Source organism: Heptranchias perlo, chromosome 7 (genome assembly GCF_035084215.1).
Source record: "Heptranchias perlo isolate sHepPer1 chromosome 7, sHepPer1.hap1, whole genome shotgun sequence".
NCBI lineage: Eukaryota > Metazoa > Chordata > Chondrichthyes > Hexanchiformes > Hexanchidae > Heptranchias > Heptranchias perlo.
In genome coordinates this window covers 81,655,158-81,671,235 of record NC_090331.1, presented here as the reverse complement: position 1 = coordinate 81,671,235, position 16,078 = coordinate 81,655,158, and the positions used below count along the sequence as shown (strand labels likewise).

Here is a 16,078-nt window from a genome sequence, read left to right as displayed (position 1 = left end):
GACCAAGTTTTTGATCATCCCTCCTAATATCTCCTCCTTTGCCTTGGGTTCCATTTTTGCTTCTGCCTCTGTGAAGCTCCTTGGGATGTTTTTATGTGTTAAAAGCATTGTATAAATGCAAGGTGCTATAAAACTTTTCTTAAAAAAAAGACAGAATCTGATTTCAGTTATTTTGCGTGATCAGTTGTACCTGCCTCATTTTCGTGAGGGCACACCCCAAGATCTCACTCAGGGACTTGCCACAGGTCACACAATAACACGTCTGCAGCACAAACGTTGGGGGGTGGGAGAGAGGTTAAAGATTATGAGACAAGAAAGGAAATACTGTCCATGTGCATTACCAAAGTAACAGTTAATAAACCAAGTTAAACTGTGCCAACTGAATGCAGAATAGCTGCCCTAATGGTTCAGCTGGTAGAACAGTCACACAGACCAGGGGCTCCAAGGTTCCAATCCTTGTCTATGCTGAGTTAGCTCAGGGTGGGAGGTAGTAGGGGTGCTACAATTGATCTCAGTGTCCTGGGCAAGCGAGGGGAAACCCCAACACTCTAGGGCCCATTCAACTTCCTGACACTCTAGGGCCTCAGTACCAGTAGGAGGCTGACACCCCAGGGTCCTGTATCAGCAGGATGCAGACTTACAACCATTCTCCTAGCAGATCTCAACTTCTGACTAGAGGGAAAAGGGAAATGAGAACGTGTAGAGAAGAATAGCATTTTACTTTCAAATACTCTGACACATCTCTTATGAACTGGTTCAAGAACACTGGCAAGCCCCACCCACCAAATGGCCTGAGGGGTGAAGTTACCACTTGGTGCAGCATTAAGGCAGGTTGACCAGAAGGTCCCAGGTTTGATTTGCTAGCTGTGCTGATCTCATTCAGGCACCAGCTAGGGAGCTAGAATTTGCCTCAGCGCCTCTGGACCAGCGAGGGAAATTTTTTAAAAATCAGTTTTTGTTGCTTCTCACAGTGTAGTGAACAGGGTGTAGTGAACAGGATGGAATGCGAGCAATTGCAGATGTAGGGTCAGAACGGGATTGGATGTGACGCCTTCCATAGATAAACAGCTAGTATATATGCTTGTGAAGCTGCTTTCAGTGGGGAACATTGGCAAAATGTTTAGGAGTACAACAAATTTGTCAGTGATAAATCTCCTCCTTACTTCTGGGCAGCATCTACAGTAACAAGGGATCAGCATGTACTTGGTTACCCACCAAGTAGGATTCATTATCTGATAGTGGAAGTCATACAAGCTCTGTGCTTGTGTACGTTCTCATGCTCTAACCTGATGCAGCAGCAATAAGAAAACCAAGAAACCGTTTGAAATGACAAATTTGCACAGCATGGCATTTAACCTCAGGGATTCCCTCTGCAGCATTGAATGAAGCAGAAACCAATCCTCTGAATAATTTCAGTGGAATCCAATTATTCCAAAACAAACTCAAGTGCTCTTATTTTGCTTAAATATGTTTCTCTGCATGTCCAAACTTTTCAGTCTTTTAGACAGGACAGGAAGCATCAGACTCAGTAAAGTCTCTAAACCAATTCCTCAGATAAGAACTTGCATTGAGATAGCAACTTTCATGACCTCAGGACTTCCAAAAGCACTTTACAGCCAATGAAGTACTTTTGAAGTCTAGTCATGAAATGTAGGGAAACGAGGGAGTCAATTTGCACACAGCAAGATCTCAAACAGCAATGAGGTAATGACCAGATAATCTGTTTTAGTGATGTTGGTTGAGGGATAAATGTTGGCCAGCACACCAGGGAGCACTCTCCTGCTCTTATTCAAATAGTTCCATGAGATCTTTACATCCATCTGAGAGGACAAATTGGACTTCAGTTTAACGTCTCATTCGAAAGACGTCATCTCCGACAGTGCAATACTCCCTCAGTACTGCATTAAGGTGTCAGCCTAGATTATGTGCTCAAATCTCTGGATTGAGACTTGAACCCACAACCTTCTGATTCCAAAGCAAGAGTGCTCCTACTGAGCCAATGCTGACACTAAAGATAACGACTGCTTATGTGATACAGAAATACCGAATGATTTTAAATATATCGTAATCATTTGCCCTGTCACGTTATAAGCCTACTCAGAGTCCAAGCCAAATGTGTTGTTATAAATAGATGCATAGAATAGTAAATCTCAATTGGACATGAGAACTAGTTCTAACCATTCGAAACTGGTCACCTGCTCCTGGCCCAATCCCACTAGTTTGGACTCTCCAGCACTTGTTGCCTGATCTCCTCTTTCAGCCCAGCCTCATTCTACACCAGTCCAGGTTGCAGTCTCTGATATACCTGGGTCTAACTCAGTATCCTGCACTCTGCAACTGCATTGAATGGTACCGGAACTCCTGCTGTGGGAGCTATTCACCTGCTTCTGATCTGGTCCTATTCTCCTGGATTCACTAACACCAATCTCCTGACTTGCTTTCCCCAGCTGCCAGTCATGAGCATAATCAGTGCAGTGAGATGGAGCAGGAGACTGGCACGAAGAAGTCTAGGAGAGCAAAACTGGACGAGCAGCAGCCAAGTTCACTCCCCTAGTGGACTGTAACAGCACAAGAGACCAAGATAGAGCTAACTGGATCCTGATCAATTCATTACATACCTGTATCTAGAACCCTACTTTTAAATACAAAAGCCATCAAAAAGTAGTGTTCTAAGTGGGATTGTGTTAATCAGAGTACATTCGAAATGAAGCTGTGCAGTATTTGCAATCATGCTAACACTGATACTAATGCTAAGAGCTGCACCAATGACCTGGTAGGACAGTGCTGCCCAGTGCAACACAAACCTAAGAAAGAACAAAACAAACTTGCATTTATATAGCACCTTTCATCTCCTCAAGACGTCCCAAAGTGTTTCACAGCAAATGAAGCACTTTTGAAGCATAGTAAGTGTTATGTAGGCAAACATAGCAGCCAATTACAAACAGGTAATGAATGAACGACCTGGTGGAGAACTCCCTGCTCTTCTTCAATCATTCGTGTCCATCAGAAATACAGATGAGGTCCAAGAGACGGCAACCCCGACAATGCAGCACTCCCTCAGTTCTGCACTGAAGTGCCAGTCTTGATTGTCGGTCCTGGGAGTGGGGCTTTAACTCGTAACCTTCTGACTCAGAGGCAAGCGTGTTACCGAATGAGCCAAGCTAACCAACAGACCAGAAATTTCTAACCCCTCCTCACTCTGATAATGTTAAATTGATGACCCCTCATCGCTGACTCTTTCCCTCCTCACCCTATCAAAACCCTTCATATTAAATCTCCTTTCCATGCTTCCCTCCCCCACTGCTATAACCATTTAAACTGCCTCTGGACCCATCATTTGTTTCTTTACTTGTCCCATTACCACCACCTTTTTTTTTGCTTTGCACCATCTTTATCATCTAATCAATCCTGCCCCCCACCCAATCGCAGACCCCCACTTCTGTTCTTTCCTCTCCACCCCCTTATCCCTCACTCTATATTTGCTTTAAAACTGTCAATCTCTAACATCTTCCAGTTCTGATGAAAGATCATCGGCCTGAAATGTTAACTCTGTTTTTCTCTCCACAGATGCTGCCTGACCTGCTGAGTATTTTCCAGCATTTTCTGTTTTTGCTCCTTTTAGCTGTTACTGCGCCGGTGGAAATAGTCCCGTATCGCAAGTCCCTTCTCATAACAACTGTTCCCTACCGAGGTATCATCTTTGTGAATCTATGCCTTACAGTCTCTTAGGCTTTAATATCTTCCTATAATGGGGTGCCCAAACTGTTGTCTAACCATCGCCGTGGACAAATTTATCACTCCTTTTGTCCTTCATGGCCCTATTTATAAAACTCAAAATTTTATGAATTTTTTTAATGGTTTCATGTACTTGTACTTTCAGGGAATAATGTATTTGAATCCCTTGGTCATCTGTTTATCACACCCTTCAGCATCTCTCCATTTCTTTCCAAAATGTATTACTTCACATTTGTCTGCACGAACTTGCATCTGCCACCTGTTTGCCCATTCCAATAAGCTATGTCCTCCTGAAGTCTTTCACACTCCTCCACACTGTTTGCCAAACCTCCTACTTATGTGTCATGTGCAAATTTCAATAGCATGCTCCCGATGCCCAAGTCCAAATCATCTATATATAGAGAACTAAAGTGGACCTAGCACTAACCCCTGGAGTACACCCCTTCCAACCCATCTTAAATCCAAAGGACACCTATGAACTCTAATTCTATTTCCTGTCCTTTAATCAACCTTCTATCCATGTTGCTATATTTCCTCTTACACCATGCACCTGACTTTTCATTATAAATGTCCTGTGACTTTATCAAATGCCTCTGAAAATCCATACACATGACATCTACTTTCCATTTATCAATCCAATCAGTCACATCCTCAAAAGAAAACACAAATTTATCAAACATGACTTGCCTAACCAATCCATGCTGGCTGTCCTTGATTACCCCATTTATTTCTAAATGGTCACTAATTTTATCTCTAATTATGTATACTGAGAGTTTGCCCCAAAAAAGGATACCATTCACCTATGTTTATATTCTACCCACCCCATATTTGAAGAATTCTCATTGCTGATCATTATCCTTTTCTATTTTCACATTGAATCTATGTTCTGGTTACTATTTCTCAACTGTTCTCCTATTCTCATCAGTTCCACCTTATTTCCCATAACTAATACAACAATGCTTCTTTCCTTGTGAGATTGGATACATGCTGATATAGGAGGCAATCCTGCACACATTCTAAAAACACGCTCCCCACTTTGACTTCATGCATTACCTTTATCTCAATCTATCCTCAATTGAAATTTCCCCAAATTATTTCCCTGTTCTTCTTGCATATCTCTCTGAATTGTCTGCAGATCTCCCTCTATCTCATCTCCTTTATTTGGTGTCCACATCAAGAATCGTACCAATTCATCCCCTATTCCTCAACTCCATGCATATAGAATCTGTCTTAATGCAATCACTTCAGAACATCCTTACATTCTAACGCTATAATAGAATCTTTTATTCATACTGCCACTCAGCCCCCTTTTTCGCTTTCCATCTTTCCTAAAAATATTCAAATGAGGAACATTTAAGTTGCTAATCCTGTCCATGCCATAGCACGTCTCCGATATAGCTACTGTATCAGACCCCTCCATAGTTACCGATTCATCCAACTGTTTTGGATAGCAAGAATGACAGTGAACAGTAATGAAAAACATCATGAAATAGAACTTGAGGCACAGCTGGAGTTGCTTCAGTGTTTCGAGAAATATTCTCAGAAGCAATTCCATGATTAATTCTGCCACATGATTAATTTAAAAAAAACCAGGGCACCTTCTGAAAACCCTTACCTTTGTCTTGCCCTTAGGGACATAATAGATTCCAGAGGCTCTGAGCAGGAAATAGCGCTTCTTCCAGGATTTCTTGCCATCCTCTTTCAGCCACAGCATGCCCTCAATCTCTGGAACAGTCACAGAACTTCCACAGAAAAATTCCTGCAGCAAAAGCACAGAACAGAACAATTCATTCACACACCGCAGAGATTAGAATGGCCTGAGCTGCTTGAACTATTTAGATCCAGCATGTAGTAAAAAGCACGCTCTACAGCCTATTGTTTGGCTCACTACTTCGAAAGCGGAGGGGAGGGGAGAAAATTGGGTGAATGGGGTCACAAGGCACTGCAAATTTTCTGCAGACATACTCATTAACCTTGCGACTTCTACTTATAGGGGAGGGCCAATACAGATTCCAGTAAAAAAAAACTGTTCGATAGTGTTCAGCAAACTTAATTTTTCTGGCCCATTATTTATTTTGCTTGTTTCTTATCTCTGCTCCACTCCCAGACAGGCCAGTGGGCTGGCAGGCAATACGGCTGGAGCCAGCTACATGTACAAGACAGACTTTGACAACGTGCTGCCTCAGATTTTCTGTGTGAGAACTCTAGCCTGGGTCGGACCCACACTGTACCCAGCACGTGGGATCTCAATATTGTTCGATCACTATGAAATTCTCTCGATCTTCTGCCCCTGATGTTTTGGGGTCCGATTCTCTCTCAGCACGATTTAGAAAGTCAAAAGCAAAATACTGCGGATGCTGGAAATCTGAAATAAAAACAGAAAATGCTGGAAAAGCTCAGCAAACGAGGTAGCATCTGTGGAGAAAGAAACAGAGCTAACGTTTCAGGTCGAAGACCTTTCGTCAGAACTGTTCGACCTGAAACGTTAACTCACGATTTAGAGAGTGCTGTTTTATTCAAGCCTTGAATTGTACCAATGCAAAACCTGGGAGTGAGTTATGGTGGTTCATTTAAATGAGAGGCACCGTCTGGGAAGAATAATTTTCTTCTCTCCAAAGTTTAAAGAGAGATAAAAAAATCTACGTCCGAGAATCTTGATTAAGTTTTTCTGAGGATGCAGATTACCCAGCCGACACTGTGGATTTCTGGGACCCAGCCAAAGGAGTGGATTTCTGGGATCCCAGCCAATGGAGCAGATTTCTGGGATCCCAGCCCATGCCGTGGATTTCTGGGATCCCAGCCGATGCCATGGATTTCTTTGGTCGCAGCCGATGCCATGGATTTCTGGGATCCCAGCAAGCTCACAGGCCAATGTTAGGGCCCTCAGTGTTTCAAGTGCTTCCCCTGCAGAATACCTCAAACACACCCCAGTCTGGCATGGAATTAGGCTCAACCTGAGCGGCAACTCCATCTTCTAAGCAGACTTTTTTAAAAAAATACTCCCTTTAGCCTTAATTTCCTCTTTAATATATTTTGTTTTAATAATAGTTTCAATTTTTTTTAAACTTAAACTTCACAAAAGGTTAGATGACGACTTAATTTTTCACCAGTTTGGGCTCGCTCACATAGTGTCAGGCAACTTCTCAGTATGGATAGAAACCTCATATGTTGCCCAAAACCAGCCAAAAAAAAACTCTCCTATTATAAAACTAGAACTTTCCAACAATAACACCATACTTTGCAGCATACCAGTGGGGAGTGGCTGTGTGCACTAACACTGGGAAGACCATAAAAACAGTGCGTGTACCGGTGCACAAGAGTGGATGCTCTCCACAGCAAGGGAAGGAATGGCAAGTTGATCATTCTGTTAATGTGTCAACATATTTCTCACTCTGGTTAGTTTTCTTCACATTGTTGATGTTAATGTGAAACGGCAGATGCAGCACAAGTGTGTAAAGTCTGTACAGTGTTAGCTAGCTGGAGTTTGGACACAACTGCTGGCTTTGTGCCCCTGGGCTGGGGTGGGAGAAGGGGAAACAGCCGGCTCCTGATCACTATTCAGTGACCTTCTCCCTAGAAAGATGGTGTGTGGACAATGGGTAAGGACCAGTTCCAGTTTGGTTGGGACAACCCGGATGAACAAATAGCCTGCTGATTCTGTGTCTGTCTAGATGCACACAGGGCTACTGGAACTGAAGGAGCCCCTTCAGGAGAGGTGGTGAGAGAGGAGGAGAAAACTGGGGAAAAAACAAAATCCTATCCTGGAAACATTTTCAGGGTAGTCCTTCTGCAGCTGCAGATAAAACCAGTGGAAAGATTTTTTAGAAGTTTAAAAACTATTGCACAAATAGTTGGGAAATCCTAACTAGCTTCCCATTACTAACTTGCCAATGTTTGGATTTATAGAATGCAAACATGATATTTTCACCACTCAACAGAAGTTATGTCAATATCAAGTATATATTAAATTCACTTTAAACTGCTATCTTTGAAGCGTGCACCATTAGCCACACTATCAAATTTTAGTTGCGAGTATTTGCTCTTTGCTTATTGCTAAATATCTGGGATGCAGAAATATTCAGGTTCAAGGTTAACTATGACAAATCAAACTGCTCGCCTGATTAATGCCAGATTCCAGTACTCACTTCTTGAAATATAAGGCAGTGTCATGACCAGCAGCACAAATAAATAAATTCCCATCTGAAGCCAGCCAGAGAGTACACCAAGCTTTTCTGGGAATAGTGGGGGGAAGGGGCATTGCATATGTCAGATAGTCAAAGGGAACTCCGTTGAACCCTGAAGCTGCACAAACTTAAGTCAGCAGTACTGCCACTAGGATTTGGTAATGCCAGTGGCCCTGGTAATGGTGAGTCTGAGAGATTTTCATACTGAGTCCACTTGGGCTGTGACAAGCACCCTGCAATGTGATTTATGATTCTGTCTGCCCAAATTCGGGTTGTGTCTGAAGACAGCATTTAAAACTTGTCTAACACTGGGGTGACGTTATAAGTCTGCCATTAGTGATGGGAGCAGTTTGAGGCAACAGTGAAGAAGTGTCCCAACACGTAAGAGTAAAGGGCTTAGTGAGATTTTGCCCTTTTGAGCTGGTATTGGGACCAACATGGCTAGCTTCCAAATTTTTACCCCTCACACTGCAAGATAAAACATACATTTCATTAGCAATACTTCTATTAACTTTGGAATTAATTTATTTGAAGCAAACTGCTGCCTTTTGAAGACTCCGTCCATGGAAACTGGATTTCATTCCACCTTGGTGTTAAAGATAAATATTCCAACTGGTTTAGGAACAGAGAAACCTCTTTGGTTTGTTCCTTTCAGATCTGACAAACGGTTTTACCTGACACAGGATCCTTGACACTTTACATAACGAGAATTTCTGGGTTTTATTTCAGATTGGCAACATTTGGGTTTTTTTTTTACCTCCCCCTCTCGGGTTCTTGCTTCATGGACCAATCAGTTGTCTGAAAACCAATGAGAAAGGCTAACCCTTGATCGTTAGACACCAAGTGAACTTCAGTTATCTCAGGAATTCAGAAACTCAGCTCATGCACCTGACTTACCTCGAGTAATGCTTCCTTATTTCTGTCTCCCATCTCAGAGTTCTCTCTCTTCCCCAGCAGATAATTCTGTCATAAATAAAACTCATTAGTACAGTTGAATACATCTTTGAAACATTTGTACAGTGCAGTGCATTAGTCCTCAAGACCCATTACCTGCTGCTGTAACCAGTGCAGTCCCAGGCTCCAAGAGCAGTTGACATAGGCACAGTTTGTACCAAATGACACCACAATGACCAGCTGGGTTCTAAGCTTGCTCTGGGAAAGCCAGTGACACCCCACCAGGCTGCAGCCATTGCTCTGCATCCTGAACACAAGGAAGCAGAGAAGAGTAGAATGCTGTTATTTGTTATTTATATTAATGATTTGGATGAGAATTTAGGAGGCATGGTTAGTAAGTTTGCAGATGACACCAAGATTGGTGGCATTGTGGACAGTGAAGAAGGTTATCTAGGATTGCAACGGGATCTTGATAAATTGGGCCAGTGGGCCGATGAATGGCAGATGGAGTTTAATTTAGATAAATGTGAGGTGATGCATTTTGGTAGATCGAATCGGGCCAGGACCTACTCCGTTAATGGTAGGGCGTTGGGGAGAGTTATAGAACAAAGAGATCTAGGAGTACAGGTTCATAGCTCCTTGAAAGTGGAGTCACAGGTGGATAGGGTGATGAAGAAGGCATTCAGCATGCTTGGTTTCATTGGTCAGAACATTGAATACAGGAGTTGGGATGTCTTGTTGAAGTTGTACAAGACATTAGTAAGGCCACACTTGGAATACTGTGTACAGTTCTGGTCACCCTATTATAGAAAGGATATTATTAAACTAGAAAGAGTGCAGAAAAGATTTACTAGGATGCTACCGGGACTTGATGGTTTGACTTATAGGGAGAGGTTGGATAGACTGAGACTTTTTTCCCTGGAGAGTAGGAGGTTAAGGGGTGATCTTATAGAAGTCTATAAAATAATGAGGGGCATAGATAAGGTCGATAGTCAAAATCTTTTCCCAAAGGTAGGGGAGTCTATAACGAGGGGGCATAGATTTAAGGTGAGAGGGGAGAGATACAAAAGGGTCCAGAGGGGCAATTTTTTCACTCAAAGGGTGGTGAGTGTCTGGAACGAGTTGCCAGAAGCAGTAGTAGAGGCGGGTACAATTTTGTCTTTTAAAAAGCATTTGGACAGTTACATGGGTAAGATGGGTATAGAGGGATATGGGCCAAGTGCAGGCAATTGGGACTAGCTTAGTGGTATAAACTGGGCGACATGAACATGTTGGGCCGAAGGGCCTGTTTCCATGTTGTAAACTTCTATGATTCTATAATGCAATGATGCACTTTGGAGAGGGGATTGTCTGACTTCCCTCTGGATTGGAGTGTCCAAACAGTAGCCCGTGAGCCACATGCAGCCTGTAAGACTTGGCAGTGTAGTCTAAGGAGCTCATGCAATTCAGTCCTATTTGCACTTATAGTTCTTACTTGCAGATTCTGTGGCCCAGGAGATTTAGAAAGAGCTGTTTGTAATGCTGCTGCCACACTGGTGGATAATCAGAACACTAATATTTGTCACGAACAGCAATTTGAGACACATGTAAATCAAATAGGCAAGCGATTTAAACTTGATGTGGCCTCCAAGGCTCCATGGTACACAATACATGGCCTGGCTACTACTGGTGTACAGAGTGTGATATTTTGGAGGGGAAAAGAGTTGAAACAAACATGGTTAACTACCGTCACACAGATTCATTCCCTAATCTGGAAGGCACACATGTTTTTTGGGGGGTGGCCAGAAGTACGAGGAGAAAAAGAAAGAACTGATTGCCCCAGGCTTCTCCAATAAGATCGTAGCAGTTAGAGCACAGGAGGAAGCAGATAGCTCTCTGTGCCAGTGTTAGCTCCACAACTGGAGCTGTCCACTTCAATCCCATTTCCCTGCCCTGTCTCCATTTCCTTTTCCTTTTCTAAAATCCTTATCCAATTCCATTTAAATGATGTTACAAGTCTCTGCTTCAATATTCCCTGTGGTAAAACATCCCATATTCTAATGACTGTGTAAAAACATTTCTTGTAACTTCCTCTTCATTCTCCTGTTCACTAATTCTCAGCCTGTGCCCCTTGTTACTGATTCACCAATCAGTGGGAATAATCTTTCACTATCTACATTCTCAAAACCCTTCATAATTATTGAAATTCTCCAGAATTCTTCTTCTTCTTAGTTCTTCCCTTAACCTCCACTTTTCCAGGGAGAAAGTCCCAATTTTTGTGAGTCTCTTCATAACTATAAGACCACACAAAACTTGTGCTGGTCTTACTCTTCACGTTGTCTTATAATTGGGGTCTACAAATAATCAAAGCATAAGATCACACTAGTTAACAATCAGAAATCGCTCAGTAATCTCAGAATGTAATAAGGACAAAAGCTCCCCCAGAGGCTCAGCGGGTTAAGTCAGCGAGCAGTTGGGTTAGAGTATTAAGGCAGCTTCCAGGTCTGTCTCCTGGTTCTCTGCTGAGTTAGCTGATTTTAGGCAGGACAGCGGTTGGGATGCTAAAGTTGGCCTCGGTGTCCTGGGTAATTCCTGCTTCTAACCTCTACTGTAAAATGTGCCAGGTGATGACAGGACTGGGCTTGGCTGTGAGGCCCACCACAGTGAAATACCCTGCTGACCGTCATTAGCAAGGGTTGCACGAGAAGAATGGCTATTTTGGAGAGGTAATGCATGGTGAAACCATACCCCGATAGCACTAGATATCTTTGAAGGGGGCGGGAGGGGGAAACTGGTATAAAAAGTTATTTCTACTACCTTGGTACAATGAGGACAAAAGCCATCAGGTTAGATACACTGAGTATCATCATCATACCACCTTCCTACAACTACATGGCAGCACATTGGGTATCACCAACACACCCTGCCACCTTCCTACCACTACATGGCACACTGGGTATCACCAATAGTACCACCTTCCTACCATTACGTGGACTCTCACTAGGTATCACCAACACACATTGTCACCTTCCAACGATTAAATGGCAGATACAGAGTAATGCTCCCTTCTGCACTGTCCCATGAAACACCCCCAGGGCAGGTACAACACAGGTTAGATACATAGTAAAGTTCCCTCTACACTGTCCTCAGCAATATGCCTCATTCCCAACTTCACAAGAGTGCCTCCTATTGCATTACATTTCCATTTCCCACACCAATCATCCCATGGCCACTGAATGTGATTGCCAATAAAGTCATGCAAGAGGAAGTTTTGTGCTGTGGAAGGATGTCTGCTATGAACTGATTTGATACTGCCCCAAACTCACTGAAGTAGGCCTTTGCTAAAAATTAAAAAAAACTACCACACAAGCTAAAATTAATGACATTTGTGTCAAGGGAGCTGACGTATTTTGCACTAGCAAACAGCTCCAGACAAGCTGATGGAAGCTCACCGTGTGCCTGGCTTGTAGCTTGAGACTTCGCACCTCAGAACACAAGTTGTGAGAGGCAAGAACCTGAACAAGTGGGCAAGTCATCCGTCCAGGCCTCTTCTATATGTCACAACTTCCATTCAGCTCAAACACTCAAATCTAGCTGCTCATTTCTGTGCTCCAAGCAAGTGAGCACAGAACTGATCCTGGTTTTAAACCCATAAAGAATTATAGATGGTCCAGCTACGAGTGATAAAGCAGCAATTTAATGAAAGATTATACTGTGTCGTAAAATGAGAGAACAAAACCCCTGTGGTTTATAGATGTCATCTGAACTGACATCTCGACAATCTGCATTACAATATAAATGAGAAGACTAAGGACAGCTAAAAGCAGTGTGGAAATAATTTAGGACAGTCAAATCAATCAAGACACCACTGCAGAATAAATGCGAGTGGTCTGCAGAGGGGCAGAATAAGGAATAATTCTACAGCACGATTGAGGCCCACCACTTGTCACTTTCCTCAGAAATCTCACTTACCTGTGGATTTTTAAAAAGTGCATATTTCTCGATGCGTTCGGTAAACATGAGCTTATTCTGACTGTCCCGAGTCCAGTTCAGCAAGTTTTCCACCAGATTTTCGTGATCTTCAAAGATCCGCTCTGAAATTAAAAGAAAATATGAGGGTCATGTGGGGAGACTGCACTTTAAAAACTGATGGAACACAGCGATGAAGAGAAAGGAAAAAAAACAAACAGAATTTGCCCCTCTGCAGCTGATACTATTTAGTAATGCTTTCAATGCTTATTCAAGTGTGGGTCTGCTCTTACCACCCTTATCTGATGAAAGGCAGCCTTTTAACATTTTAGATTCAGTTGTCACATTATGGGATGTGGAGAAAGTATAAAGACCGAATTCAAATCCTACTGAGCCAGACCAAATTCAAATCTTACCGGGCCAGACCAAATTCAAATTCTACCGGGCCAGAGTAAATTCATCTAATAGTTTATTCTGTAAAGAAGCCAGTCCCAACATCTATTAACAGGGCCATTGGGAACTTCATTAATTATTTACTTCTTTGGAGAGAAACCGGTGCATAAGTTTCAGATCTGCCCGAGATAGTCTCTCGGGTTCAGCGATGCTGGTCATTCCCGTAAGCGGTCTGAGCATTTTTATGTTCAGGAGTTTGCTCGTGTTGCTCAAAATCCAGTTATATGATAGTGTAACCCAGGAGTGTAACCATAAGACCCCCTTGTGGTCCAAACTGGGTATCGTATTTTTTCATAAGTGCCCTCACGTGCACTTCTCCAATCCTTTAGACGACAGGCTGAGAAACACTTAGTAAAACGAGGCCATTTACAAATTGTTACGCTGCTTTATTTTACAGACAAAAGTGAGTAAACAAGAATAACAAATCTTGTCCACTTCATCCAAATTTTTTTTCTTTTTAATTCATTCATGGGATGTGGGCATCGCTGGCAAGGCCACTATTTATTGCCCATCCCTAATTGCCCTTGAGAAGGTGATGGTGAGCCGCCTTCTTGAACCGCTGCAGTCTGTCTGGTGAAGGTTCTCCCAATGCTGTTAGGAAGGGAGTTCCAGGATTTTGACCCAGCAACGAAGAAGGAACGGCGATATATTTCCAAATCAGGATAGCGTGTGACTTGGAGGGGAACATGCAGGTGATGGTGTTCCCATGTGCCTGCTGCCCTTGTCCTTCTAGGTGGTAGAGATTGCGGGTTTGGGAGGCTGTCGAAGAAGCCTTGGTGAGTTGCAGCAGTGCATCTTGTAGATGGTATACACTGCAGACATGGTGCGCCGGTGGTGGAGGGAGTGAATGTTTAGGGTGGTGGATGGGGTGACGATCAAGTGGGCTGTTTTATCCTGGATGGTGTCGAGCTTCTTGAGTGTCGTTCGAGCTGCACTCATCCAGGCAAGTGGAGAGTATTCCATCACACTCCTGACTTGTGGCTTGTAGATGGTGGAAAGGCTTTGGGGAGTCAGGGGGTGAGTCACAACGCAGAATACCCAGTGTCTGACCTGCTCTTGTAGCCACAGTATTTATATGGCTGATCTAGTTAAGTTTCTGGTCAATGGTAACCCCCAGGATGTTGATGGTCGAGGATTCGGCGTTGGTAATGCTGTTGAATGTTAAGGGGAGGTGGTTAGACTCTCTTGTTGGAGATGGTCATTGCCTGGCAGGAATGTTAATTGCCACTTATCGGCCCAAGCCTGGATGTTGTCCAGGTCTTGCTACATGTGGGCATGGATTGCTTCGTTATCTGAGGGGTTGCGAATGAAACCGTACACTGTGCGAACACCCCCACTTCTGACCTTATGATGGAGGGATGGTCATTGATGAAGCAGCTGAAGATGGTTGGGCCTAGGGCACTGCCCTGAGGAACTCCTGCAGCAATGTCCTGGGGCTGAGATGATTAGCCTCCAACAACCACTACCATCTTCCTTTGTGCTAGGTATGACTCCAGCCACTGGAGAGTTTTCCCCCTGATTCCATTGACTTCAATTTTACTAGGGCTCCTTGATGCCACACTCGGTCAAATGTTGCCTTGATGTCAACGGCAGTCACTCTCACCTCAACTCTGGAATTCAGCTCTTTTGTCCATATTTGCGCACCAAAGCTGTAAGGAGTTCTGGAGCCTGGCAGAACCCAAACTGAGCACTGGTGAGCAGGTTATTGGTGAGTAAATGCCGCTTGATAGCACTGTCAACGACACCTTCCATCACTTTGCTGATGATTGAGAGTAGACTGATGGATTGGTAATTGGCCGGATTGGATTTGTCCTGCTTTTTGTGGACAGGACATACCTGGGCAATTTTCCATATTGTTGGGTAGATGCCAGTGTTGTAGCTGTACTGGAACCGCTTGGCTAGAGGCGCAGCTAGTTCTGGAGCACAAGTCTTCAGCACTACAGTCGGGATGTTGTCTGGGCCCATAGCCTTTGTTGTATCCAGTGCACTCAGCAGTTTTTTGATGTCACGTGGAATGAATCGAATTGGCTGAAGACTGGGTTCTGTGATGGTGGGGATCTCGGGACTTCTAGCTGAAGATGGTTGCAAATGCTTTTGCACTCACGTGCTGGGCTCTGCCATCATTGAGAATGGGGATGTTCACAGAGCCTCCTCCTCCCGTGAGTTGTTTAATTATCCACCACCATTCACAAGTGGAAGAGGCAGGACTGCAGAGCTTTGATCTGATCCATTGGTTGTGGGATCGCTTAGCTCTGTCTATAGCATGCTGCTTCCGCTGTTTAACATGCATGTAGTCCTGTGTTGTACCTTCACCAGGTTGGCACCTCATTTTTAGGTATGCCTGGTGCTGCTCCTGGTATGCTCTTCTACACTCCTCATTGAACCACGGTTGATCCCCTGGCTTGTTAGTAATGGTAGAGTGAGGAATATGCCAGGTATGAGGTTACAGATTGTGAGGGAATACAATTCTGCTGCTGCTGATGGCCCACAGTACCTCATGGATGCCCAGTTTTGAGCTGCTAGATCTGTTCTGAATCTATCCCATTTAGCACGGTGGTAGTGCCACACAACACAATGGATGGTGTCCACAGTGTGAAGACGGGACTTAGTCTCCACAAGGACTGCACGGTGGTCACTCCTACCAATGGTCAGATGCATCTGCGACAGGTAGATTGGTGAGGACGAGTCATGCAGGTTTTTCCCTCATGTTGGCTCTCTCATCACCTGCCGTAGGCCCAGTCTGGCAGCTATGTCCTTCAGGACTTGGCCAGCTCGGTCAGTAGTGGTGCTATTGAGCTATTCTTGGTGATGGACATTGAAGTCCCCCACCTAGTGTACATTCTGTGGCCCTTGCTACCCTCAAT

General features: G+C 43.7%; 1 protein-coding gene across 3 annotated transcripts in view; it reads right to left on the bottom strand.

Annotated features, from left to right (window-relative positions):
- Window positions 1-16,078, bottom strand: part of raph1a (Ras association (RalGDS/AF-6) and pleckstrin homology domains 1a) — a 249,705-nt gene that overhangs the window by 37,456 nt on the left and 196,171 nt on the right. For all 3 annotated transcript variants that reach the window (XM_067987976.1, XM_067987977.1, XM_067987978.1), the window contains 3 exons: window positions 12,765-12,886; window positions 8,817-8,882; window positions 5,351-5,494 (listed from right to left, as the gene is read on the bottom strand). In XM_067987976.1, the coding sequence (XP_067844077.1) occupies window positions 5,351-5,494; window positions 8,817-8,882; window positions 12,765-12,886 (332 nt within the window). The remainder of the gene's footprint in view (window positions 1-5,350; window positions 5,495-8,816; window positions 8,883-12,764; window positions 12,887-16,078) is intronic.